The 25,452-nt window shown below is 59.3% G+C and overlaps 1 protein-coding gene across 3 annotated transcripts; it reads right to left on the minus strand.

Moving 5' to 3' along the window:
* Window positions 1–1,505: 1,505 nt before the first annotated feature.
* Window positions 1,506–25,167, minus strand: LOC129713405 (poly(ADP-ribose) glycohydrolase-like). Of its 3 annotated transcripts, none has more exons than XM_055662445.1 (16): window positions 25,056–25,167; window positions 23,126–23,312; window positions 22,651–22,779; window positions 21,467–21,547; window positions 19,565–19,639; window positions 18,490–18,579; window positions 16,916–17,079; window positions 10,381–10,460; window positions 9,117–9,177; window positions 7,999–8,074; window positions 6,351–6,498; window positions 6,003–6,081; window positions 5,261–5,369; window positions 3,922–4,027; window positions 2,544–2,672; window positions 1,506–1,935 (listed from the first exon to the last, which is right to left on the minus strand). In XM_055662445.1, the coding sequence occupies exons 2-16, from the start codon at window positions 23,279–23,281 to the stop codon at window positions 1,820–1,822; spliced, it is 1,599 nt and encodes a 532-aa protein (XP_055518420.1). In that variant the 5' UTR covers window positions 23,282–23,312; window positions 25,056–25,167; the 3' UTR covers window positions 1,506–1,819. The 3 variants fall into 3 exon arrangements, with proteins under 3 accessions (XP_055518420.1, XP_055518418.1, XP_055518419.1); XM_055662443.1 differs by having other exon boundaries at window positions 21,467–21,550; XM_055662444.1 differs by having other exon boundaries at window positions 21,467–21,550; window positions 24,940–25,069.
* Between the last annotated feature and the right edge of the window lie 285 nt (window positions 25,168–25,452).

Here is a 25,452-nt window from a genome sequence, read left to right on the forward strand (position 1 = left end):
CCTTTTCCAAAAGTGTTTCTTGGGAAGGTGAGGAAAAAGGCTCCAGAAACATGAGAGGAACAGAAGAGACTTGCGACGAGTCGAGGTGTGGACATTTATAGTATTGCTGTGGTTTGTTGGGAAGGAAGGGGGCTGTGAATTGGGAAAGAAGAATGGAGATGGGAGCAAGGCTTTGGGCTGGCACGGTGGTAGAGTTGCTGCCTCACAGCAACTGCCAGAGACCCGGGTTCCATCCTGACTACGGGCGCTGTCTGTACGGAGTTTGCACGTTCTCCCCGTGACCTACGTGATCTTTGGTTTCCTCCCACACTCCAAATATGTACAGGTGTAGGTTAACTGGCTTGGTGTGTGTGTAAATTGTCCCTAGTGTGTGTAGGGTAGTGTTAATGTATGGGGATCGCTGGTCAGTGTGGAGCTGGTGAGCTGAAGGACCTGTTAACGCGCTGTATCTCTAAACTAAAACTAAACCTTTTACAAATGCTCAGTTTTGGCAATTGTTTCTTGGAGGGCAGAGACGAGAGATGGTGGGATAGTTTGGGACCAGTTGTGAGGAAGTGAATGGAAGAGTGTTTTATGGCAGACCATGAGTCGTTCAAGCAAGATGTCAAAAGTCTTAACAAACTTGAAAACATCCACAGCTCTCTGGGCTGGAGAAATCTCAAGAATCGTCTGTTTAATGAAACGCCTCATTGTCAATGATTCTCACCTTCAGCCAGCCAGCATCTTTGCTTCCTACTTGTAACGGCATAAATGACACCTTCAATGGCTGCAGTTCAAGGTGAAGTGTGTGACAAGTTACTGAACAGGAAACTGGCAGTCTGTAGTTAGGGGTGGAGTGTAGGGAAAGGTGTGGTGTTTGAAGGTCACGGGTTTTGGCAGCATCTGTGGAGAACACGGATAGGTGACGTTTCACAGAGTGCTGGAGTAACTCAGAGGGTCAGGCAGCATCTGTGGAGAACATGGATAGGTGACGTTTCACAGAGTGCTGGAGTAACTCAGCGGGTCAGGCAGCATCTGTGGAGAACATGGATAGGTGACGTTTCACAGAGTGCTGGAGTAACTCAGCGGGTCAGGGAGCATCTGTGGAGAACATGGATAGATGACGTTTCACAGAGTGCTGGAGTAACTCAGCGGGTCAGGCAGCATCTGTGGAGAACATGGATAGGTGACGTTTGGGTCAAGATGCTTCAGACTGATCAAGGAAGCTGCTGAGGGAAAGGGAGCTGGAAATTGAGCCATTTCTGAAGGGGGGGGGGGAGAGGAGGCTTCTGATTCCCGAGGCAGCGTGACCTGTTCTGGGGGTAGGGGCTTCTAGTCAGAAGGGTGGGTTTCACCTCATCCACCTTCGATTCCACATGGGCAGGAGCTGGACACCAGGAGACAGAAGTCGTGAAATGGATGACGGTGCAGAAAGGAGTCTTGGACAGGAGCAGGTAAATAGTCCAAGGTCAAATAGCTCCAAGGAGGCAGAAGGTATTTAAAGTAAACAGATCCGTTTATCAGCTACAGGTATCAATAATCTTTTGTCCCTTTATTGCTCCAGTGCTTCCTTGTGTAATATTCAGCAACAACAGGTAATTATTACAACTTGACCTGTCACAATCTCTCAGAGCCTGATGCCAAGTTGAACAATGTCAGGTAGACTCACTGCCCACCTTTCCTCCAGCCCACAGGTGGAACTGGAAATTCCTGTTTCACTTTGCCATCATTCTGGTTTTGTTTCTGTGATGACATCGATCCCTCCCCGCTCTCTCCACACACTCGCATCTTCTCACTTCTACAGGGGCGAGAGGACTTGCTCTCTGCTCCACCTCTGACATCAGTATCGCCCCCGTAGGCTGATCAGCTGTCTCTGCATGAACTCGTAAAGGTCTGGCCGTGTGCTTCTTGTAAAGTCCATACTTGAGTATTTCTCCAGAATGCTGTAAACTTGCCCTGTGGGGAAGTCAGTCAATGAGTCCACACGTGTCCCATCACCCCCACCCCCACCCCACCGGGACTAACTGTTCACCCCTCAGAGTGTCGATATCTGCCGGGGTACAAGCCCTGGTGTGTGACAAAAGTGTCAGCACAGCCCTGTCACCACCTCTAGCCCCCCAGCCCCCCTCTCTCCCCCAGCCCCCTCACCACCCCTTTCGAACCCCCCACCCCCCCCCTCTCCATCTTCCCCTAGCCCCCTCACCACCCCTAACCCCCAGCCCCCCCTCTTCCCCCAGCCCCCCCTCTCTCCCCCCAGCCCCCTCACCACCCATAGCCCCCAGCCCCCCTCTCTCCCCCAGCCTCCCTCTCCCCCCAGCCCCTCTCCCCTCCCCCAGCCCCCTTCCATCTCCCCCCAGCTCCCTCACCATTTTCCCCTAGCCCCCCTCTCTCCCCCTGCTCCCTCTCCCATCTCTCCATCCCCCTCCCCCCCCCCCCCTCTCCCCATCTTCCCCTAGCCCCTTCTCTCCCCCCCCCCCCTTCTCCCCCCCCCCCCCCCCCCCCCCCCCCCCCCCCAGCCCCCTCCACTCCTGGATCACACTGCCGCTGATTTGGAGACTACATACCCACAGTCACATTTCTTTCTTTCAGGAATCGATGCATTGTGCGGATGTCCCTGGTGGAGTCATTGCTTCCGAAGGTGAAGTACATCACATCCCTGTGTGCCTGGGCGGCAGCCATGATCTGAATGAGAGCTGCACGGAGGCAAGAGATTGTCATGAGATGAGGAGAAACTTCTTCACCCAGAGAGTTGTGAATCTGTGGAATTCTCTGCCACAGAAGGCAGTGGAGGCCAATTCACTGGATGTCTTCAAGAGAGAGTTAGAGTCAGCTCTTAGGGCTAACGGAATCAAGGGATATGGGGGAAAAGAAGGAACGGGGTACTGATTGTGGATGATCAGCCATGATCATATTGAATGGCGGTGCTGGCTCGAAGGGCCGAATGGCCTCTACTCCTGCACCTATTGTCTATGTTTCTATGGGTGAGGTTTTGGGTCGAGACTGAATTTCACTGCCACCAGGAGGCAGTGCTGAGGCCAGCTGTTCCTCATGGCTCAGTAGCTCCACCAACGGCTGCCTGCTGGTATTACAGCAGTGTTTACCAACGCTTTGGTGTATAGGGACACAGATACTGGTTTAGGACAAGAATGCTGGAGTAACTCAGCGGGGTCATCTGGCAGAACATGGATCTGTGGAGAACATGGATAGCCTGACCGCCGTTTCACAGAGTGCTGGAGTAACTCAGCGGGTGCTGCAGCATCCATACCCCCTGGAGCTAAGGAAATAGGCAACGTTTCGGGCCGAAACCCTTCCGGGTTTCGGCCCGAAACGTTGCCTATTTCCAGAAGGTTCGGCCCGAAACATTGCCTATTTCCTTCGCTCCATAGATGCTGCTGCACCTTAACTCAGCGGGTCAGGCAGCTTCTGTGGGGAACATGGATAGAAACATAGAATTAGGTGCAGGAGTATGGAGCATTCGGCCCCTTCGAGCCTGAAACCCGCCATTCGATACGTTGATCATGGCTGATCATCCAACTCAGTATGCCCGTACCTGCCTGTGGAGAACATGGATAGGTCTCCATACCCTCTGATCCCCTATTAGCCACAAGGGCCACATCTAACTCCCTCAGGCAGCTCTGTAAATATACGTTTCCAATGGAGAACTGGCCTCGACTACCCTCTGCGGCAGAGAGTTCCAGAGATTCACCACTCTCTGTGTGAAAAAAGTTCTTCTCATCTCGGTTTTAAAGGATTTTCCCCTTATCCTTAAGCTGTGACCCCTTGTCCTGGACTTCCCCAACATCTGGAGCAATCTTCCTGCATCTAGATAGGTGACGTTTCACAGAGTGCTGGAGTAACTCAGCGGGTCAGGCAGCATCTGTGGAGGGCAGGAATGAACCTTGTTGGGTCTGTCAATGAGGGCACTTTACCCGATGGACCAACCTTTCAGCTTTACGTCCCCTTTGAAAGCTCCACAGCCCCAGTTGCCCGTGGCGATGGCCTTGCAATACTGATCTGCAATCACACGGCAGGAAAATCCACAGAAGGCCTTTGGAGCAGAAGAGAAGGTTGTCAGAGTCAGTGCCCAGCATGAGGTTCACAGCCGAGAAACACAAGCAAATAAAGTCGTACGTCACATTTGTCACCCCATCTCAGCAGCATTGAAACATAAAATAGGTGCAGGAGCCAGCACCGCCATTCAATATGATCGTGGCTGATCATCCAACTCAGTATCCCATCCCTGCCTTCTCTCCATACCCTCTGATCCCTTTAGCCACAAGGGCCACATCCAACTCCCTCTTAAATATAGCCAATGAACTGGCCTCAACTACCTTCTGTGGCAGAGAGTTCCAGAGATTCACCACTCTCTGTGTGAACAAAGTTCTTCTCATCTCAGTTTTAAAGGATTTCCCCCTTATAGAAACATAGAAATTAGGTGCAGGAGTAGGCCATTCTGCCCTTCGAGCCTGCACCGCCATTCAATACGATCATATTATCCTTAAGCTGTGACCCCTTGTCCTGGACTTCCCCAACATCGTGAGCAATCTTCCTGCATCTAGCCTGTCCAACCAATTAAGGTAATTCAAGAGCTCTCCCGAGTTTCCCCAGATTCACACTCGGGAGATTTACGGTAATAGCCGCTCGTAGGCATGTTGAAAAAACTCCACGAGCTTACCGCGTTTCCCGAGTACCTGCCGTTAGCGTTACGAGCCGCTAAGAGACGTCCCAAGCTCCGATGTACCCGCTACGTACATTCTACGTACTTACCACGAGTTTGATTTTTTTTTAACTTGGGAGAGCTCTTGGGTAAACTCGTATAGTGGGACAGGCCCTCTCTTGAAAACATCCAGTGAATTGGCCTCCACTGCTTTCTGTGGCAGAGAATTCCACAGATTCACAACTCTGGGTGAAGAGGTTTCTTCCTCATCTCAGTCCTAAATGGCCCATATTTCCCGAGGGGATTCCATGGAGCAGTTTTCCGGATCGGAGCTGGTTTGTCTGTGGTTTTCCCACGGGATGACCCTGATTCCGTCCCACCCCGATGTCTGTTCACAGAGAAGCCCCTCTGGGTGGTGGGTGTATGGAACGAGCTGCCAGAGGAGGTAGTTGAGGCTGGGACTATCCCAATATTTAACAGTTGGACAGATACATGGATAGGACAGGTTTGGAGGGATATGGACCAAACGCAGGCAGGAGGGACTAGTATAGATGGGGCATGTTGGCCGTTGTGGGCAAGTTTGTTTCCACGCTGTATCACTATGACTGTGGTGTGAGGAGTTACCTTGACCAGCTCCCGCTCCAGGTAGTGTGGACTGTACTGGTCCAGGGGGTTGTCAAACTTCACAGCATCCATGGCCACGATATCTGTGCAACGCCGCAGCCACGAGTCCCTGCAGATGAACAGAAACCCGAGATAAAACCAAATGAGGTGGCAAGGTGGTGCAGCGGGTAGAGCTGCTGCTCGCAGCACCAGAGACCCGGGTTCGATCCTGACTACAGGTGCTGTCTGTGCGGAGTTTGCACGTTCTCCCCGTGACCTGCGTGGGATTCCTCCCACACTTCAAAACCGTACAGGTTTTGTAGGTTAATTGTCTTCAGTATAATTGTAAATTGTCCCCAGTGTGTGTCGGGTGGTGTTCATGTGCGGGGATCGCTGGTCGGCACGGACTCGGTGGGCCGAAGGGCCTGTTTCCGCGCTGTATCTCTAGTCTAAAGCCAGGTTGAACAAGCACTTGGACAGATGCATGAACTGGCAAAGGATGCAGGGAGCCACAAGGGTCCCGACCTGAAACATCACAGATGCTGCCTGGCCCGCTGAGTTACTCCAGCACCTTGTGTGTTGGGAGGGAGGGAGGGAACAGAATTAGGCCATTCGGCCCATCACGTCTACTCTGCCATTCAATCATGGGTGATCTATCTCTCCCTCACAACCCCATTCTCCTGCCTTATCCCCGTGACCTTTGACACCCGCACTGATCAAGGATCGATTCGATCAACCTCCACCTCCGGCCACGCCCCCTCACCTGGGAGTGGTGTCCAGGTGCGCTCTGGCCCAGTGGAATGTGTCGCTGTATCCAGTGTATTCGCTGTAACGCTGGGCCCCTGGAACCAGAGCACCAACATCACTCACTGCCGGCCACCCCCCCACCCCCGCCCCCCCCCACCCCCCCCTCCCCCCCCCCTCCCCCCCCCCCCCCCCCCCCCCCCCCACCCCCCCCCCCCCCCCCCCCCCCCCCCCCCCCCCCCCCCTCCCCTCCCCCCCCCCCCCCCCCCCCCCCCCCCCCCCCCCCCCTCCCCCCCCCCCCCATCCCCCCCCCCCCCCCACCCAGCTGGTATCTGCGTCTGTGCCAGTGTCCAGTGTGGGTACTCACCAGTAACGAGCAGGCACTCAGTGTCGGCGAGCCGCTCGGTGAAGAGCCGGGCCACGATCAGCTCGGGGTTGATGAGGAAACGAATCTCCTCCTGCACCAGTCCGTGCCCCAACACACCTCCGCCCACCAACGGCGCAGCAAAGTCCACCTGTAACACCGACCGACACCGACACGCCACTGGTCACTACGCTGGTCACCACACCGATTGGTCACTACACTGGTCACCACACCAACACCGACACACCACTGGTCACTACGCTGGTCACCACACACCAACACCGACACGCCACTGGTCACTACGCTGGTCACCACACCAACACCGACACACCACTGGTCACTACGCTGGTCACCACACCAACACCGACACACCACTGGTCACTACGCTGGTCACCACACCAACATCGACACCGACACGCCACTGGTCACTACGCTGGTCACCACGCCAACATCGAAACCGACACACCACCGGTCAATTCGACAGCCCACTGGTCACTGCACCAAGACTGCACACCACTGGTCACCACGCTGACACCGTCAACCCACCGAGCACAACATCATCACGCTACTGGTCACCTCAGCGGTCACTCCGACACCCCACTGGTCACTGCAGCGTTTCCGTTGAGCAGTGATTCTACAACCAGAACTACACACCACAGACACACACCAGAACGGCAAACTGATTGTCCCCATATCCTGACATTGATAGCCCAGTCCATCACACAGACCACACTCCCCACCATCGACTCCATCTACACTTCACGCTGCCTCGGGAAAGCAGCCGGCACCATCACAGACGTGTCCCTGTCCCACCCCGGTCATTCCCTCTTCTCCCCGCTCCCGTCCGGCAGAAGGTACAGAAGCTTGAAAGCGCGCACCACCAGACTCAGGAACAGCTTCTTCCCCTCTGTGATCAGGCTTCTGAACGGCCCTTCCATAAGCTAGGGTACTGTCCGATTCACCTCGACCCCATTGTGGACATTGGACTTTGTCTGTGGAACTGATGTGCTACAATGCTGAGACTACACCCTGCACTCTATATCTTCCCCTTTGCTCCACCTGTTGTACTGGAGTTTGTCTTGGATGTATTTATGGTTGGATTGCATGTGGAACAAAGTTTTTAACGGTACCTCAGTACACGTGACAATAAACCTAGACCTCAGCAATAGGTACAAGTCTACAATAGACTGGACGAGTCTGAACAAGTGTCTCGCACCGAAACGTCACCTATCCATGTTCTCCACAGATGCTGCCTGACCTGCTGAGTTACTCCAGCACTCTGTGAAACGTCACCTATCCATGTTCTCCACAGATGCTGCCTGACCCGCTGAGTTACTCCAGCACTCTGTGAAACGTCACCTATCCATGTTCTCCACAGATGCTGCCTGACCCGCTGAGTTATGGTGCAGCAGCAGCATCTATGGAGCGCAGGAAATAGGCAACTTTTCAGGCCAAAATCCTTCTGGAAATAGGCAACTTTTCAGGCCGAAACCCGGAAGGGTTTCGACCCGAAACGTTACCTATTTCCTTAGCTCCATAGATGCTGCTGCACCCGCTGAGTTACTCCAGCACTTTGTGTTGTTCGCAAGCTTCCTGGGCCTGCAGTTCCTTGTTACTACACGCGACGGTACACATGACTGTAGCGTGTTACCTGCAACATGCCTCTTCCCTCATCCTCGATGGTTCCGACATTGGACAGGCGAAGTTGGGTCACTTTACACTGAGACCTGTAACAAACACAAACAGTCGTTTGAACAAACTCTGCACAGTGTCCTTGGTTACCTCCTCACTGACCAAGAATGACCACACTATCCCGACTTTCCCAATATTCCTCTTGGAACTTCCAGAAACCTCATTGGGTTCCACTGCTCCAGACGTGCCTGAGCTACAGGGAGAGGTTGGGCAGTCCAGGACTTGATCCCTGATCATCAAGGCAGTTTTTGCAGTAAAGAGCACTGAACTGCAGATGCAGGTTGACAAAAAAAAGATTCAAAGTGTTGGAGTAACTCAGCGGGTCAGGCAGCATCTGTGGAGAACATGGATCGGTGCCTTTTCGATGTGTGCTGGAGTAACTCAGCGGGTCAGGCAGCTGGAGTAACTCAGCGGGTCAGGCAGCATCTGACGAACATGGATAGGTGATGTTTCACAGAGTGCTGGAGTAACTCAGCGGGTGCAGCAGCATCTATGGAGCTAAGGAAATAGGCAACGTTTCGGGCCGAAACCCGGAAGAGTTTCGGCCCGAAACGTTGCCTATTTCCAGAAGGATTTCGGCCTGAAACGTTGCCTATTTCCTTCGCTCCATAGATGCTGCTGCACCATAACTCAGCGGGTCAGGCAGCATCTGTGGAGAACATGGATAGGTGACGTTTCAGGTCGGGACTCTTCCTCAGACTGATTGTCGAGGGGGGCAGGGTTAAGAACGTTGGGAGAGAGGAGAGTCGGGTTGCTTTGACCCCCCACAATCGGTCTGATGGGTCCCAACTGTTGCCCTGCTATTTACTGTGTACTTTCCCCTTGCGATGGACCTCCCAAAGTACACTCAAACTCATCTGCATTAAACTCCATCTGCCATCTCTCTGCCCACATTTCCAACTGATCTATATGTTGGCCGGTGTGGGCAAGTTGGGCCGAAGGGCATATTTCCACACTGTATCACTCTATGATTCTATATCCTGCATGGTTTAATATTGTTTAGTTAGCTTGTCTGGGAACAATATCAAAGGGCAGCATAATTTCCCACAGATTTCACAGGATATTGGAGTTACTGACCTCCTCCAGTCAATGGAGTGACTCAGGCCACACCTCTGAAACGTAATCAGACCCTTGGGCACTGCCGGAGAGAAGGAGAAGTTAGTACAGAGCTCAGTTCATTCAATGATGGCGGAAAACTAACTCACCATTGATCAAGAGACACAGAGTGCAGGAGTAACTCAGCGAGACTGGCAGGCAGTGTCTCTGGAGAGAAGGAATGGGTGACGTTTCGGGTCGAGACCTTCAGACTCCGAGTCAGGGGAGAGGGAAACGAGAGATATATGCGGTGATGTAGAGAGATATAGAACGCATGAATAAACGATGTGTAAACAAGTAACAATGATAAAGGAGACAGGCGCCACTCTCTGAGTAAAGAAGAGCTTCCAGTGAAGGTGGTGGAGGCAGGTTCGTTTTTATCATTTAAAAATAAATTGGATAGTTATATGGACGGGAAGGGAATGGAAGGTTATGGTCTGAGCGCAGGTATATGAGACTAGGGGAGAATATGTGTTCGGCACGGACTAGAAGGGTCGAGATGGCCTGTTTCCGTGCTGTAATTGTTATATGGTTACATTATATGTTATATGGTTCTAGGCCATTGTACGCTGTGGGCTCGGTGAAAATGAGTTATCGACAATGAGACTCACCAAGACAACAGTGAAACTGGTGACTTGGGTGGGGGAGGGATGGAGAGAGAGAGAGGGAATGCAAGGGTTACTTGAAGTTAGACAAGTCAATATTTATACCGCTGGGTACCACTACTATTGATCAAGACTGATTTAAGTTAATCCTTGTGTCTTTAATTGTCTTAGAAGGGTTTGTAGGTTAATTGGCCTCTGTGTAAATTGCCCCTAGTGTGTAGGGAGTGGATGAGGAAGTGGGATAACAGAACTGGTGTGAACAGGTCAGAGTTCTGAGAGAGGCCCTTCGGCCCGACTGGCCCATGCTGATTGACCAAGATGTCCCATCTAAGCCACATTGGGTCTAATCTGATGTGTTATATCTGTACCTTGTTCACCACATGGACAGAGTGGATGTGGAGAGGACTCTTACACTCGTGGGAGAGTCTCGGACCAGAGGGCTCAGCCTCAGAATAAACGGATGTTCCTTGAGGAAGGAGATGAGGAGGAATTTCTTTAGTCAGAGGGCGGTGAATCTGTGGAATTCATTGCCACAGACGGCTGTGGAGGTCACCAGTGGATATGTTTAAGGCAGAGGTAGATAGATTCTTGATTAGTACGGGGGGGGTGTGGGTTCCCCAGGCTCCGTGTTAACTACTCACTATTCTCCACCACCGATTTGAAATAGCAGAAAATGGCCTTCAGCTTTTCAGACGTCCTTGGTGAGGTCGACTCAAACAGCCTGGAACAGAGGAACAGGTCAGTGTGTGTGAGCCTGGGCCTTGGCTCCCCATAACCTCCCCCTCACACCCCCTCCGTCCCCCCACTCTCCCCCCCCATCCCCCTCCTCCACCTCACTCCACCCCCACCCCCCCCAGCCTACCTCTCCCCCTCCCGGGCCCTGATCGTCACGGGCCCTGTCTGACCCTTGAACCTGACCCTCCTATGGCAGTGACCAGTTGAGACCCAGGGGCAGGAGAAGGGGCCGAGGGGGACTGGGGGGACTGACCGTGTGTGGGGGGGGGGGGGGGGACTGACGGTGTGGGGGGGGGGGGGGACTGATCGGTGTGGGGGGGGGGGGGGGGACCTGTGTGGTGACTGACCGGGGGGGGGGGGGACTGACTGGGTGGTGGGGGGGGGGGGGACTGACCGGTGTGGGGGGGGGGGGGGGGACTGACTGGTGTGGGGGGGGGGGGGGGGACTGACCCGGGGGGGGGGGGGGGGACTGACCGGGGGGGGGGGGGGGGGGGGGGGGACTGACCGGTGGGGGGGGGGGGGGGGGAGGGGGGGGGGGGGGTGGGGGGGGGGGGGGGGGGGGTGGGGGGGGGGGGGGGGGACTGGACTGATGCGGTGTGGGGGGGGGGGGGGGGGGGACTGGTGTGGGGGGGGGGGGGGGACTGATCGGTGTGGGGGGGGGGGGGGAACTGGTCGGTGGGGGGTGGGGGGGGACTGAGACGGTGTGGGGGGGGGGGGGGGGGGGGGGGGGGGACTGACCGGTGGGGGGGGGGGGGGGGGGGGGGGGGGGGGGGGAACTGACCGGGGGGGGGGGGGGATCGACGAGTGTGGGGGGGGGGGGGGGGGGGGGGGGGGACTGACCGGTGTGGGGGGGGGGGGGGACTGAACGGGGTGGGGGGGGGGGGGGGGGGACTGACCGTGTGGGGGGGGGGGGGGGTGGGGGGGGGGACTGAACCGGTGACGGGGGGGTGGGGGGGGGGGACTGACGCGGGTGGGGGGGGGGGGGGGGGGGGGACATGGGGGCGGGGGGGGGGGGGGGGGGATGACCGTGGGGTGTGGGGGGGGGGGGGAGTGACCGGTGTGGGGGGGGGGGGGGGGGGGGACTGGGAGGGGTGGGGGGGGGGGGGGGGGACCGACCGGGTGGGGGGGGGGGGACTGAATGGTGTGGGGGGGGGGGGGGGACTGACGGACAGGGGGGGGGGGGGGGGGACCTGACCGGTGGGGGGGGGGGGGGGGGACTGACCGGTGTGGGGGGGGGGGGGGACTGACCGGTGTGGGGGGGGGGGGGACTGACCGGTGGGTGGGGGGGGGGGGGGGACCTGGGACCGGTGTGGGGGGGGGGGGGGGGGACTGACCGGTGTGGGGGGGGGGGGACTGGGGATGACGGTGTGGGGGGGGGGGGGGGATGGGTGAGGGTGGGGCGGTTTGGGGGGGGGGGGATTGGGGTGGGGGGGGTTTGTGGGGGGGGGGGGGGACTGACTCGGTGTGGGGGGGGGGGGGACTGACCGGTGGTGGGGGGGGGGGGGGGGGGGGGGGGGGGGGGGGGGGGGGGGGGGGGGGGGGTGGGGGGGGGGGGGGGGAGGGAGCGGGATGGTGGGGGGGGGGGGGGGGGGACTGGGGGGTGTGGGGGGGGGGGGGGGGGACTGACTGGTGGGGGGGGGGGGGGAAGGGGACGGTGTGGGGGGGGGGGGGGGGGGACTGGGGAACGGATGGGGGGGGGGGGGGGGGGGATCTGACGGGGTGGGGGGGGGGGGGGATGGGGGGGTGGGGGGGGGGGACTGACCTGTGGGGGGGGGGGGGGGGGGATGACGGTGTGGGGGGGGGGGGGACTGGTGGGTTGGGGGGGGGGGGGGCGGGGGGAACTGAGGGTGGGGGGGGGGGGGGGGGGGGGGGGTGGGGGGGGGGGGGGGGGGGGGACGGTGGACTGGTGGGGGGGGGGGGGGGGAATGAACGTGGGGGGGGGGGGGGACTGACTGGTGTGGGGGGGGGGGTGGGACTGACTGACTGGTGTGGGGGGGGGGGGGACGGTGGGGGGGGGGGGGGGGGGGGACTGGGGGGTGGGGGGGGGGGGGGGGAATGAACGGTGTGGGGGGGGGGGGGGGGGGGGACTGATGGTGGTGGGGGGGGGGGGGGGACTGAACGGTGTGGGGGGGGGGGGGGACTGAGCCGGTGTGGGGGGGGGGGGGGGGGGGGACTGACCGGTGGGGGGGGGGGGGGACTGACCGGTGTGGGGGGGGGGGGGGACTGACCGGGGGGGGGGGGGGGGGGGGGGGGGGGGGACGGTGTGGGTGGGGGGGGGGGGGGATCTGACCGGTGTGGGGGGGGGGGGGGACTGACTGGTGTGGGGGGGGGGGGGGGGGGACTGGTGTGGTGGGGGGGGGGGGGGGGGGGACTGACCGTGTGGGGGGGTGTGGGGGGGGGGGGGGGGGGTGGGACTGACCGGTGGGGGGGGGGGGGGGGGGACTGACCGGTGGGGGGGGGGGGGGGGGGGACTGACCGGTGGTGGGGGGGGGGGGGGACTGACCGGTGGGGGGGGGGGGGGACTGACGGTGGGGGGGGTGGGGGGTGGGGGGGGGGGGGGGGGGGGACTGACCGGTGTGGGGGGGGGGGGGGGACTGACCGGTGGGGGGGGGGGGGGGGACTGACTGGTGGTGGGTGGGGGGGGGGGGGGGGGGAGGGGGAGGGGGGGGGGGGAGAGGGAGGGGGGGTGGGGGGAGGGAGGGGGAGGCGGAGGGAGGGGGAGGAGGGGGGGGGGGGGTGGGGGGGGGGGGGGGGGACGGGGTGGGGGGGGGGGGGGGGTGGGGGGGGGTGGGGGGGGGGGGGGGGGGGGGGGGGGGGGGGGGGGGGGGGGGGGGGGGGGGGGGGGGGGGGGGGGGGGGGGGGGGGGGGGGGGGGGGGGGGGGGGGGGGGGGGGGGGGGGGGGGGGGGGGGGGGGGGGGGGGGGGGGGGGGGGGGGGGGGGGGGGATGGAGGATGTGTGGGGGGGGGGGGGGGGGACTGATCGGTGTGGGGGGGGGGGGGGGGGGGGGGACTGACCGTGTGGGGGGGGGGGGGGGGGGTGGGGGGGGGGGGGGGAGTGACCGGGTGGGGGGGGGGGGGGACTGACCGGTGGGGGGGGGCGGGGGGGGGGGACTGCGTGGGGGGGGGGGGGGGGGGGGGGAATGTGGGGGGGGGGGGGGGGGGGGGGGGGGGGACTGATGTGGGGGGTGGGGGGGGGGGGGGGGGAGGGGGGGGGGGGGGGGGGGGGGGGGGGTTGGGGGGGGGGGGGGGGGGGGGGGGGGGGGACTGATCGGGGTGGGGGGGGGGGGGGATGACACTGATCCGTGGGGGGGGGGGGGGGACTGACCCCATGGTGGGGGGGGGGGGGGGACTGATGGTGGGGGGGGGGGGGGGGGGGGGGGGGGGGGGGGGGGGGACTGAATGGTGGGGGGGGGGGGGGGGGACTGACGGTGTGGGGGGGGGGGGGGGGGGACTGACGGTGGGTGGGGGGGGGGGGGGGGATGACTGGGGGGGGGGGGGGGGGGACTGACCGGTGGGGGGGGGGGGGGGGGGGGACTGACCGGTGTGGGGGGGGGGGGGGGGACTGACCGACGGTGGGGGGGGGGGGGAACTGAACGGTGTGGGGGGGGGGGGGGGAAGGGGGGGGAGGGTGGGGGGTGTGGGGGGGGGGGGGGAGGAGGGGGGAGCGCCACTTGTTGTAGGGGGGGGGGGGGGGGGGGGGGGACTGACACGGTGGGGGGGGGGGGGGACTGACCTGGTGGGGGGGGGGGACTGACTGACGGTGTGGGGGGGGGGGGGGGGACACTGGACCGGTGTGGGGGGGGGGGGGGGGGGACTGACTGACGGGTGGGGGGGGGGGGGGGGGGATTCTGACCGGTGGGGGGGGGGGGGGGGGGGGGACTGACCGGGGGGGGGGGGGGGGGGGGACTCCGGCGGGGGGAGGGAGGGCATCAGGTGGGGGCGGGGGGGGGGGGGGGGGGGGGGAACTGGGATCTGATTTGGTGGGGGGGGGGGGGGGGGGGGGGGGGGGATGACCGGTGGGGGGGGGGGGGGGGGGGGGGACTGGGTGGGGGTGTGGGGGGTGGGGGGGGACTGACGGGGGTGTGGGGGGGGGGGGACTCTGACCGGTGGGGTGGGGGGGGGGGGGAGGTTGGGGGGGGGGAGTGGGGGGGAGGGGGTGGTGGGGGGGGGGGGGTGGGGGGGGGAGGGGTGGGGGTGGGGTGGGGGGGGGGGGGGGGACTGACGGGTGGGGGGGGGGGGGGGGGGGATGAAGAGGTGGGGGGGGGGGGGGGGGGGGGGGCTGACCTCGGTCATGGGGTGGGGGGGGGGGGGGGGGGGGGGACTGGGTGGGGGGGGGGGGGGGGGGACACTCCTGACCGGTGGGGGGGGGGGGGGGGGGGATGTGTGGGGGGGGGGGGGGGGACGGAATCGGTGGGGGGGGGGGGGGGGACTGATCGGTGGGGGGGGGGGGGGGGAGGACTCGGGTGGGGGGGGGGGGGGGGGGACCTCTGATCGGGGGGGGGGGGGGGGGGGGACTCGGTGGGGGGGGGGGGGGGGGGGACTGACTGGACCGCTGGGGGGGGGGGGGGGGGGACGGGGGGGGGGGGGGGGAGCTGATCGGTGGGGGGGGGGGGGGGGGACTGACGGTGGGGGGGGGGGGGGGACTGACTGGTTGGGGGGGGGGTGGGGGGGGGGCTGATCGGGTGGTGGGGGGGGGGGACTGACTGGTGTGGGGGGGGGGGGGGGGGGGTGTGGGGACTGGGGGGTGATAGGTGGGGGGGGGGGGGGGGGGGACTGCCGGGTGTGGGGGGGGGGGGGGGGACTGACTGGTGTGGGGGGGGGGGGGGGGGGGTGGAATGGGGGGGGGGGGGGGTGGGGGGGGGGGGGGGGGGGACTGACTGGTGTGGGGGGGGGGGGGGACTGATCTGGTGGGGGGGGGGGGGGGGACTGACTGGTGTGGGGGGGGGGGGGGGGGGGACTGACTGGTGTGGGGGGGGGGGGGGGGGGAATGACTGACGGTGGGGGGGGGGGGGGGGGAATGGCGCGGTGTGGGGGGCAGGGTGGGGGAGGGGGTGAATCACCGTGTGTGTGTGGGGTGGTGGGGGGGGGGGGGGGGGACTGGGGGGGGGGGGGGGGGGGGGGGGGAGGGGGGGGGGGGGGGGGGATGAGTGGTGTGGGGGGGGGGGGGGACCTGACTGGGGTGTGGGGGGGGGGGACTGACTGGTGTGGGGGGGGGGGGGGGACTGATCGGTGTGGGGGGGGGGGGGGGGGGACTGACTGGTGTGGGGGGGGGGGGGGGGACTGACTGGTGTGTGGGGGGGGGGGGAATGATCGGTGGGGGGGGGGGGGGGGGGGACTGACTGGTGTGGGGGGGGGGGGGGACTGACTGGTGGGGGGGGGGGGGGGGACTGATCGGTGGGGGGGGGGGGGGGGACTGACGGTGGGTGGGGGGGGGGGGGGGGATGACTGGTGTGGGGGGGGGGGGGGAGGGGGGGGGGGGTTCAAATGGTGGGGGGGGGGGGGGGGGGGGGGGGGGGTGGGGGGGGGGGGGGGGGGGACTGAGTGGGGGGGGGGGGGGGGGTGGGGGGGGGGGGGGGGGGGGGGACTGACCGGTGTGGGGGGGGGGGGGGGGGGGCCCCTGATGAACGGTTGGGGGGGGGACTGGGGGGGGGGGGGGGGGAGACGGGGACCGGGGGGGGGGGGGGGGGGCCCGGGGGGGGTGGGGGGGGGGGGGGGGGGGGGGCACCACCGAAGACGGGGTGGGGGGGTGTGGGGGGGGGGGGGGGACGACTCGGTGGGGGGGGGGGGGACTGATCGGTGTGGGGGGGGGGGGGGGGACTGATCGGTGTGGGGGGGGGGGGGGGGGGGATGGACGGTGTGTGGGGGGGGGGGGGGGTGGGACCGGGGGGGGGGGGGGGGGGGACTGGTGGGGGGGGGGGGGGGGGGGGGGGGGACTGATCGGTGTGGGGGGGGGGGGGGGGGACTGATGACCGGTGTGGGGGGGGGGGGGGGGGGGGACTGATCGGTGTGGGGGGGGGGGGGGGACTGACCCGGTGGGGGGGGGGGGGGGGGGGGGGGGATGATCGGTGTGGGGGGGGGGGGGGGGGGGGGAACTGACCGGTGTGGGGGGGGGGGGGACTGATCGGGGGGGGGGGGGGGGGGACTGATCGGTGTGGGGGGGGGGGACGGACTGATCGGTGTGGGGGGGGGGGGGGGGGACTGACCGGTGTGGGGGGGGGGGGGGGGGGGACTGATCGGTGTGGGGGGGGGGGGGGGGGGGGGGGACTGATCGGTGTGGGGGGGGGGGGGGGGGGATGATCGGTGGGGGGGGGGGGGGGACTGACCGGTGTGGGGGGGGGGGGGGGGACTGACCGGTGTGGGGGGGGGGACTGACCGGTGTGGGGGGGGGGGGGGGAATGACCACTGGTGGGCGGTTTCGAGGGGGGTCTGTGCCGACACTGACCTGCTGAAGTTGATGTGGTGGGGGTAATTGGAGAACTCGGAGCGATGGAGCGGGGAGTTGCGATGGGGGAAGGTGCAGAAGAAGGCGTTGGCCAACAGGCAGGCACATTGTTCCTGGGACATCGTCAGGGCGTGCCTCATCCCCACCGTCAGCAGCGGCACTGGCTGAAACAACAAGGACGAGTGTCAGTGACCCTCGCCAAACCCACCCCTCCCCCCCTTGTGTGCGTAGAGTGCGGGGATCGCTGGTCAGCACGGACTCAATGGGCCGAAGGGCCTGTTTCCACGCTGTATCTCTAAACCAAACTACAGATGAATGAAGGCAATTGGCTCTGATCTGATTTACATCAAGAACAAGGGGCATAAAGGCTACGCTGGAAATCGACAAGCAGAGAAAAACCTTCCTTGGATTAAACAGTACAGAGGGGAAAACCGTTTCCATGTAACCTCCCCACAGTAATCTGACACCACTGTTCCCTAACGACCCACAGCTACAATTCTAACTGTGGATGATCAATGAAATCAATAACTGGTCACTATTAACATTTGTGCAATGATACTCTGGTAAATGTATAGCCTTTAGTATTTGTAGCTTGGAGTAACAAAAGTAAATTGATATTGAAAAGAACTGCTGTAAAAATATTGTTATTGAGTCTGAAACTCCTGACCCCGTTGATACTAGTGTTGTTATAATGCAATATTCAGCAAGAGGAGGGTTCTAAAGGACACGCGTTGGTGTTTTAGTTGAACTACCTGCACGAGCTGCTCTGTGGTCACCCTGGCCCCATTTACCCCGGCCAACCCCGTCCTGTCCAGTTCCCAGTTGGTCACCTGCAGGTACATCCAGTGGCCTGGGTACCTGGATACATTGACACAGTGTGGGTCACTCACTGCCCCAGTGTTGGCCACTCACTGCCCCAGTGTGGGTCACTCACTGCCCCAGTGTGGGTCACTCACTGCCCCAGTGTTGGTCACTCACTGCCCCAGTGTTGGTCACTCACTGCCCCAGTGTTGGTCACTCACTGCCCCAGTGGTGGGTCACTCCCTGCCCCCGGTGTGGGTCACTCACTGCCCCAGTGTTGGTCACTCACTGCCCCAGTGTTGGTCACTCACTGCCCCAGTGTTGGTCACTCACTGCCCAGGGTTGGTCACTCACTGCCCCAGTGTTGGTCACTCACTGCCCCAGTGTGGGTCACTCACTGCCCCAGTGTGGGTCACTCACTGCCCCAGTGTGGGTCACTCACTGCCCCAGTGTGGGTCACTCACTGCCCCAGTGTGGGTCACTCACTGCCCCAGTGTGGGTCACTCACTGCCCCAGCGTGGGTCACTCACTGCCCCAGTGTTGGTCACTCACTGCCCCAGTGTTGGTCACTCACTGCCCCAGTGTTGGTCACTCACTGCCCCAGTGTTGGTCACTCACTGCCCAGTGTGGGTCACTCACTGCCCCAGTGCGGGTCACTCACTGCCCCAGTGTTGGACACTCACTGCCCCAGTGTGGGTCACTCACTGGCCTGGCCCTGGCAGCTCTATCTCCCGGCCCTGGTTGGATAGCACTGACACTGAGCCCTCACTCACCTTCTGACACAGGTGTGGTGCCTGCAGAGCCAACTTTGCCACCTGTGGCAACAGGATCGCCAGGAGATACTGCTGGTCAGCGGGCTGCATCTGTGTGTGTGGGGGGGAAAGGTCACCATGAATCTTCCCAGGTAGAGGAGACCCAACAGGGCTGACCCACACAGCGCTGGGCCAAAGTAACAGACCTTAAATACAGGTCAATACTTACCCATGTCCAACTCAAAGATAGGCTCATCAACCTGACCTTTGACCCACACAAAGCTGTGGCCAAGCAACTAGTCCATGACCCAGGTGGAGGTCACCACTCTGGCCAGTGTCCTGGGGCCGCAGCTTTGATCCACCTCATCGCTGACCACACTCAGGTGGCTGGAGGAGACAACCTTCCCGCCCCAGTGAGGTATGGTCACCCCAACACTGCCCTTGGATCTGAGTCACTGAGACAAGGGAACACACTCTCATCCATCACTTCAAGCTCCCACTAGTCACTGCAGGGACATGCATGGAGGTTCCGTCAGCAGGGAATTCTCTTTGGTTTGCGGTGGAAAGCTTTTTGTTGTGTGCTATCTAGCCAGTGGACAGATTATAAATGATTACATTCAAGCCTTCCACAGTGTACAGATACAGGTTGATCGGAATCACATTTACTGCACGATAATGTCCGATTGAAGATCATCTGAGGGTCTCCAAGGAGTTGGATGGAAGGTCAGGACCACTGTGTCATTGGTGAGAGGACGGTTCAGTTGCCTGAAACTGTCCCTGAATCTGTAGGTGTGCGTTTGTTTTCACACTTCTGTGCCTCTTGCCCGATGGGAGAGGGGAGAAGAGGGAGTGACCAGGGGTGAGACTGGTCCTTGATGATGCTGCTGGCCTTGCCGAGGCAGCGTGAGGTGTAGATGGAGGCGGTGGAAGGGAGGTTGGTTTGTGTGTGTGTGTGAGATGGTCTGGGCTGCGTCCACAATTCTTTCCCATGGAATCTCGCAACTTCCTGTGTGGAATCTCTGAGGTTTGATTAATTAAGTTTCATTAATACGATAACTTTTCTAAAAGGAAAATACGAGACTGAGAATGAACGTACCTGGTCCACGTGTCGACAAAGTCCCACAAACCTCCAGACATTGGAGTACTTTGGGTTGTAACGTTTGATCGCAGTCTGTGAGATGTACAGAAAGTATAAGTAGCAGATGAACAGGTGAAGCCAATGTACGTACACCCCATCCCTCCCCCCCTCCTTTTTGTTTTTTTAATTTTATTTTTATTAGAAGTACGGTAAATTACAATACTACACAACACATATATCTTAATACATTTTTTGTATCGCTTCATTTTTTTTTGAGCTTTAAGAAAAAGATTGAAGTAAAGAAAGTAAAGAAAGTGCGCAAGAGTCGTGAAGTGCAAGAGTGTTGGGAAAAGAAAGCCCCTTAGAAAAGAAGTTAGAGAAGGAAGTAAAGTGAGAAAATAGACCCTAGAAAAGAAAGAAAAAGAAAATAGGAACAATCGCTCTATTATAACATTAAACTCCGCAGAAAGGGGACTACCAACCAAGTCTGTTTTTGTTGTTTTACCTCCCGTTACCAGGTCCTGATACCATCTATTTATTTATTTATTTATTTATTTATTTAACTTACTATTGCACCTCATACTTGTAATAGGTCCAGAAACATAGACCACGTCTTTTGGAATTGGTCTGCTTTACCTGCTAAGAGGAATCTCATCTCTTCCAGATGTAATGTTTCAAACATATTTGATATCCACATTTTTATTGTTGGTGTCGGCGCATTTTTCCAGAATTTAAGTATAAGCTTTTTTCCCCATTATTAGCCCGTAATTAAATAAATTCTTCTGAAACACGTTTAGTTCAGGGTTACCTTCCGATATTCCGAAGATAATCCATTCTGGTTTTGGTACCAATTTTATTTTGATTAATTTTGAAAAAATGTCAAATATTTAATATCAGAATTTTTGGATTTTTGTACAAAAAACAAAAGAGTGCGCTATGGTAGCTTCTTGATGCCCCCACTTTGACCGGGAACGAGATTAGTGCAGCACGGTGGTGCAGCGGGTAGAGCTGCTGCCTCACAGCACCACAGAGACCCGGGTTCCATCCTGACTACGGGCGCTGTCTGTACGGAGTTTGCACGTTCTCCCCGTGACCTGCATGGGTTTTCTCCAGGTGCTCTGGTTTCCCCCAACATCCCAAAGACATGCACGCTTGTCCGTTCATTGGCCAGCGATCCCCGCACACTAACACTATCCTACACACACTGGGGACAATGTTTACATTTACCAGCCCAATGAACCTACAAACCTGCACGTCTTTGGAGTGTGGGAGGAAACCGAAGCATCCCGGAGAAAACCCACGCAGGTCACGGGGAGAACGTGCAAACTCCAGATAGACAGCACCCGTAGTCGGGATCGAACCCGGGTCTCTGACGCTGTAAGGCAGCAGCTCTACCGCTGCACCACCGTGATAGCCTTAGAAACATAGAAACATAGAAATTAGGTGCAGGAGTAGGCCATCGGGCCCTTCGAGCCTGCACCACCATTCAATATGATCATGGCTGATCATCCAACTCAGTATCCCGTACCTGCCTTCTCTCCATACCCTCTGATCCCCTTAGCCACAAGGGCCACATCTAACTCCCTCTTAAATATAGCAATGAATGAACTGGCCTCAACTACCCTCGGTGGCAGAGAGTTCCAGAGATTCGCCACTCTCTGTGTGAAAAAAGTTCTTCTCATCTCGGTTTTAAAGGATATCCCCCTTATCCTTAAGCTGTGACCCCTTGTCCTGGACTTCCCCCAACATCAGGAGCAATCTTCCTGCATCTAGCCTGTCCAACCCCTTAAGAATTTTGTAAGTTTCTATAAGATCCCCCCTCAATCTCCTAAATTCTAGAGAGTATAAACCTTGATCTACCTTTCAATCTCAAGCCTGATGTGGATGGTTCACCATTTAAAAAAATCACATTGATTTTACCTCCAAATCGTTGACGGTGTTGAAGTGTGGCCGGTTCAAAGCCTCTCTAATAACGTCCCAGCGATCCACCTCTTCCCCACGCTGCTGAAGGAATGAAAGAGGGGATGAGGCCAGGAGTCTTGTTTCCTCCCCAGTTCATGCACCAATTTACAATATTAATCACACCTGAATCACGTGGGTTGGAGCAGCTTACACCCCAGCGGTATGAACATTGCTTCCTCTAACAGCAAGTAACCCGTGCATCCCCTCTCTCCCCATCCCTCCCCCACCCTAGGTTTCCGACTCGTTTCATTGTCCTCCCGATTAATGTTGCCTCACCCTCATCTTCCCCTCGCTAACAATGAATCACGTGTTGGGAAAGAACTGCAGATGCAGGTTTAAATCAAAGATAGACACAGAGTGCTGGAGAGTAACTCAGCGGGTGCAGCAGCATCTATGGAGCTAAGGAAATAGGCAACGTTTTGGGCCGAAACCCGGAAGGGTTTCGGCCCGAAACGTCGCCTATTTCCAGAAGGATTTCGGCCCGAAACGTTGCCTATTTCCTTCGCTCCATAGATGCTGCTGCACCATAACTCAGCGGGTCAGGCAGCATCTGTGGAGAACATGGATAGGTGATATTTCACAGAGTGCTGGAGTAACTCAGCGGACAGGCAGCATCTCTGGAGAGAAGGAAAGGGTGACGTTTCGGGTCGAGACCCTCCTTCAGTCTAACAATGAATAATTCTACATTTCCTTAGCATTGGCTGCTTTGATTTGTTATTTTCACACCTCACCCTCCCATATCTCTGTGTCTCCCTCTCCACTGATTCTCAATCTGAAGGGTCTCGACCCGAAACGTCACCCATTCCTTCTCTCCAGAGATGCTGCCCGTCTCACTGAAGTTACTCCAGCATTTTGTGTTTTTTCTTTGGTTTAAACCAGCATCTGCAGTTCCTTCCAACACATTTAGTTTAACTTGGCATGGTGTACAGCACAGACATTGTGGGCCGAAGGGCCTGTGCTGTTCTATGACTGGTGTCAAGGGTTATGGGGAGAAGGCAGGAGAACAGGGTTGAAAGGGAAAGATAGATCAGATTTGGTTGAATAGACTTGATGGGCTGAATGGCCTAATTCTGCTCCTATCACTTATGACTGTAAAATTACCTGAACCCAACTAACATGGGGATTGAGCAACGTTTAATTACCTGTCCAGGTATTGCCACAGTCTGCTTGCTGAAGGTGGAGAAGGGCATCTTCACCTTTGTCGAGTTCCACACCTTCTCTGGAGCGGGGAAACTGAATGGGACAATTGTCCCAGAGGGAACTCCAGCAACCTGCAAGATAGAGGCTACAGATGGTGAATGGGACAGCACAGCCCTCTGTACATAGTGTCCGCTCTTAGGCAGCGGGTAGAGCTGCTGCCTCACAGCACCAGAGACCCGGGTTCCATCCCGACTACGGGTGCTGTCTGTACGGAGTTTGCACGTTCTCCCCGTGACCTGCGTGGGTTTACTCCGAGATCTTCAGTTTCCTCCCACACTCCAAAGACGTGCAGGTTTGTAGGTTAATTGGCTTGGTGTAAGTGTGTAAATTGTCCCTAGTGTGTGTAGGATAGTGTTAGTGTGCGGGGATCGCTGACTCGATGGGCTGAAGGGCCTGTTTCCGTGCTGTATCTCTTACCTCCACCAAGATGCTGTGATCTGTTGTCGGTTTCAGAGCTGGTTCTGTGACGGGACGATGCTCAGAGGTCCCAAACTCCTGCCTGTCGACACAACACGGGCTCCCCATCTCCGCATCACGCTTGCTGCCCAAACCACTCCTTCCCTCCGAACTCATTCTTCACTCTGGCCTGTCCTGGGAAGCCTCACTTCACGAGGCAGGTGTAAAGGAACAAAGTTACCGAGAGTGGTCGCAGGGAACCGCAGATGCTGCTTCACATGAAAAGACACAAAGTGCTGGAGTAACTCAGCAGGACAGACAGGCAGCATCTCTGGAGTGAAGGAATGGGTGACGTTTCGGGTGGAGACCCTTCTACCCTTCTTCAGGCTGAGTCAGGGGAGAGGGAGACACAGAGATAAGGAAGGGCGAGGTGTGAAAAGGACAGATCAAAGCAAACGGTGACAAGCAAATGTAGAATAGTTCACTCTTGGCTGAGGGGAAGAGGCAGAAAGCAGTAAAATGAATCAGGAGGACAGTGAAACTAGTGGGAGAACTAGAGTGGGGGAGGGATGGAGAGAGAGGGACAGCAAGGGTTACTTGAAATTAGAGAAATCAATATTCATCCACTGGTTGTAAGTTTGCCCAAACACAATATGAGGGGCAGTTCCTCCAGCTTGCACTTGGCCTCAACATTACCTAATGTAGGCTCAAGGAACTGCAGATGCTGCTTTACACAAAAAGGCCTGTCCCGCTGAGTTACTCCAGCACTCTGTGAAACGTCACCTATCCATGTTCTCCACAGATGCTGCCTGACCCGCTGAGTTACTCCAGCACTCTGTGAAACGTCACCTATCCATGTTCTCCACAGATGCTGCCTGACCCGCTGAGTTATGGTGCAGCAGCATCTATGGAGCGAAGGAAATAGGCAACGTTTCGGGCCGAAATCCTTCTGGAAATAGGCAACGTTTCGGGCCGAAATCCTTCTGGAAATAGGCAATGTGTCGGCCCGAAACGTTGCCTATTTCCTTAGCTCCATAGATGCTGCTGCACCTGCTGAGTTACTCCAGCACTCTGTGAAACGTCACCTATCCATGTTCTCCACAGATGCTGCCTGACCCGCTGAGTTACTCCAGCTTTTTGTGTCTACCTTCAGGAAGTAAAGATGCATCTTTATAAGACTTTGCTTAGGCCACAAGTGGAGTTTTGAATGCAGTTTTGGTCAACACTTTACAGGGAGGATGTGGAGGTGGGGGAGAGGGTGCAGAGGAGGTTCACCAGGGTGATGTCTGGTTGTGGGGGGGGGGGGGGGGGGGGGGGGTGTTAGCTCGAAGGAGCTGTTGACCAGAATTGTTTTCTCTGGAATGCGGAGGTTGATGGAAGTATTTTAAGTTATTCAAGGTGTGGCTGGGATAGACACGCAACCTTTATCACAGGGCGAAAATATCAAAGACACGGCTTTAAGGTGAGAGGGGCAAAGTTTAAAGGAGATGTTTGGGGCAGGTTTATTTACACAGAGGGTGGTGGGTGCGTGGATGGGTGGGTGGTGGAGGCAGATACCATTGTGGCGTCCAGCACGGACATTGTGGACCGAAGGGCCGGCTCCTGAACTGTTCTGTGTGTAGAAAGGAACTGCCAGTGCTGGTATATAATCGAAGATAAACTCACAGAGTGCTGGGAGTAACTCAGTGGGGGGTCAGGCAGCATCTGTGGAGAGGAGAGGGGGGTGGAGGGGGGAGAGGAGAGGGGGATGGGGGGCGACCCTTCTTCAGAGTGAGAGAACTCTCCCGAGAGACGCGAAAGTTTAGATGTTGAGAAGCTGTGAAGCATAAACTGACCTCGCTGCCGCCGGCTCTGTCTGAGAGAGGAGGGGATACTGTTTCTACACGGACCGGAGTGAAGGTTTCCGCTCAGACACAAAGCTGTGGAAGCAACATTACAAACACTCACTCACCTCCCCCTCCCTGCTCCAGCATGGACTTCTCCCCCTCCCCCGACACACACATACATACACACACTGGGCCCCAATCACATCCCAGAAATGAAAGTGAAAGAAAGAATCGAGCTGTAAATATTCCAGTTCGCTGTGAGGGAGGGGGAGTGTGTGTGTGTGTGGCTGTGTGTGTGTGGCTGTGTGTGTGGGTGTGTGTGTGTGTGTGTGTGTAGGTGTGTGGGTGTGTGTGTGTGTCCCTGTGTGTGTGTGTGTGTGTGTGTGTCCCTGTGTGTGTGTGTGGTGAACCTGCAGCAAGTGTTCAACTTGGTATCATGGGCAGCACAGACATTGTGGGCCGAAGGGCCTATTGCTGTGCTGTGTTCATCTGTAGACAGACAGAGAGTGCTGGAGTAACTCA

Source organism: Leucoraja erinacea, chromosome 35 (genome assembly GCF_028641065.1).
Source record: "Leucoraja erinacea ecotype New England chromosome 35, Leri_hhj_1, whole genome shotgun sequence".
NCBI lineage: Eukaryota > Metazoa > Chordata > Chondrichthyes > Rajiformes > Rajidae > Leucoraja > Leucoraja erinaceus.

Excerpts from the sequence above, each read along its gene's own strand:
- LOC129713405 (XM_055662443.1), bottom strand. The coding sequence starts at position 23,281 with ATGAGTTCGGAGGGAAGGAGTGGTTTGGGCAGCAAGCGTGATGCGGAG. Across the intron at positions 9,178-10,380 it reads CAAATCGGTGGTGGAGAATA|TGCCCAAGGGTCTGATTACG; the intron begins GTGAGTAGTTAA and ends TCTCTCCGGCAG. Across the intron at positions 6,082-6,350 it reads TGAGTGCCTGCTCGTTACTG|GGGCCCAGCGTTACAGCGAA; the intron begins GTGAGTACCCAC and ends CTCTGGTTCCAG.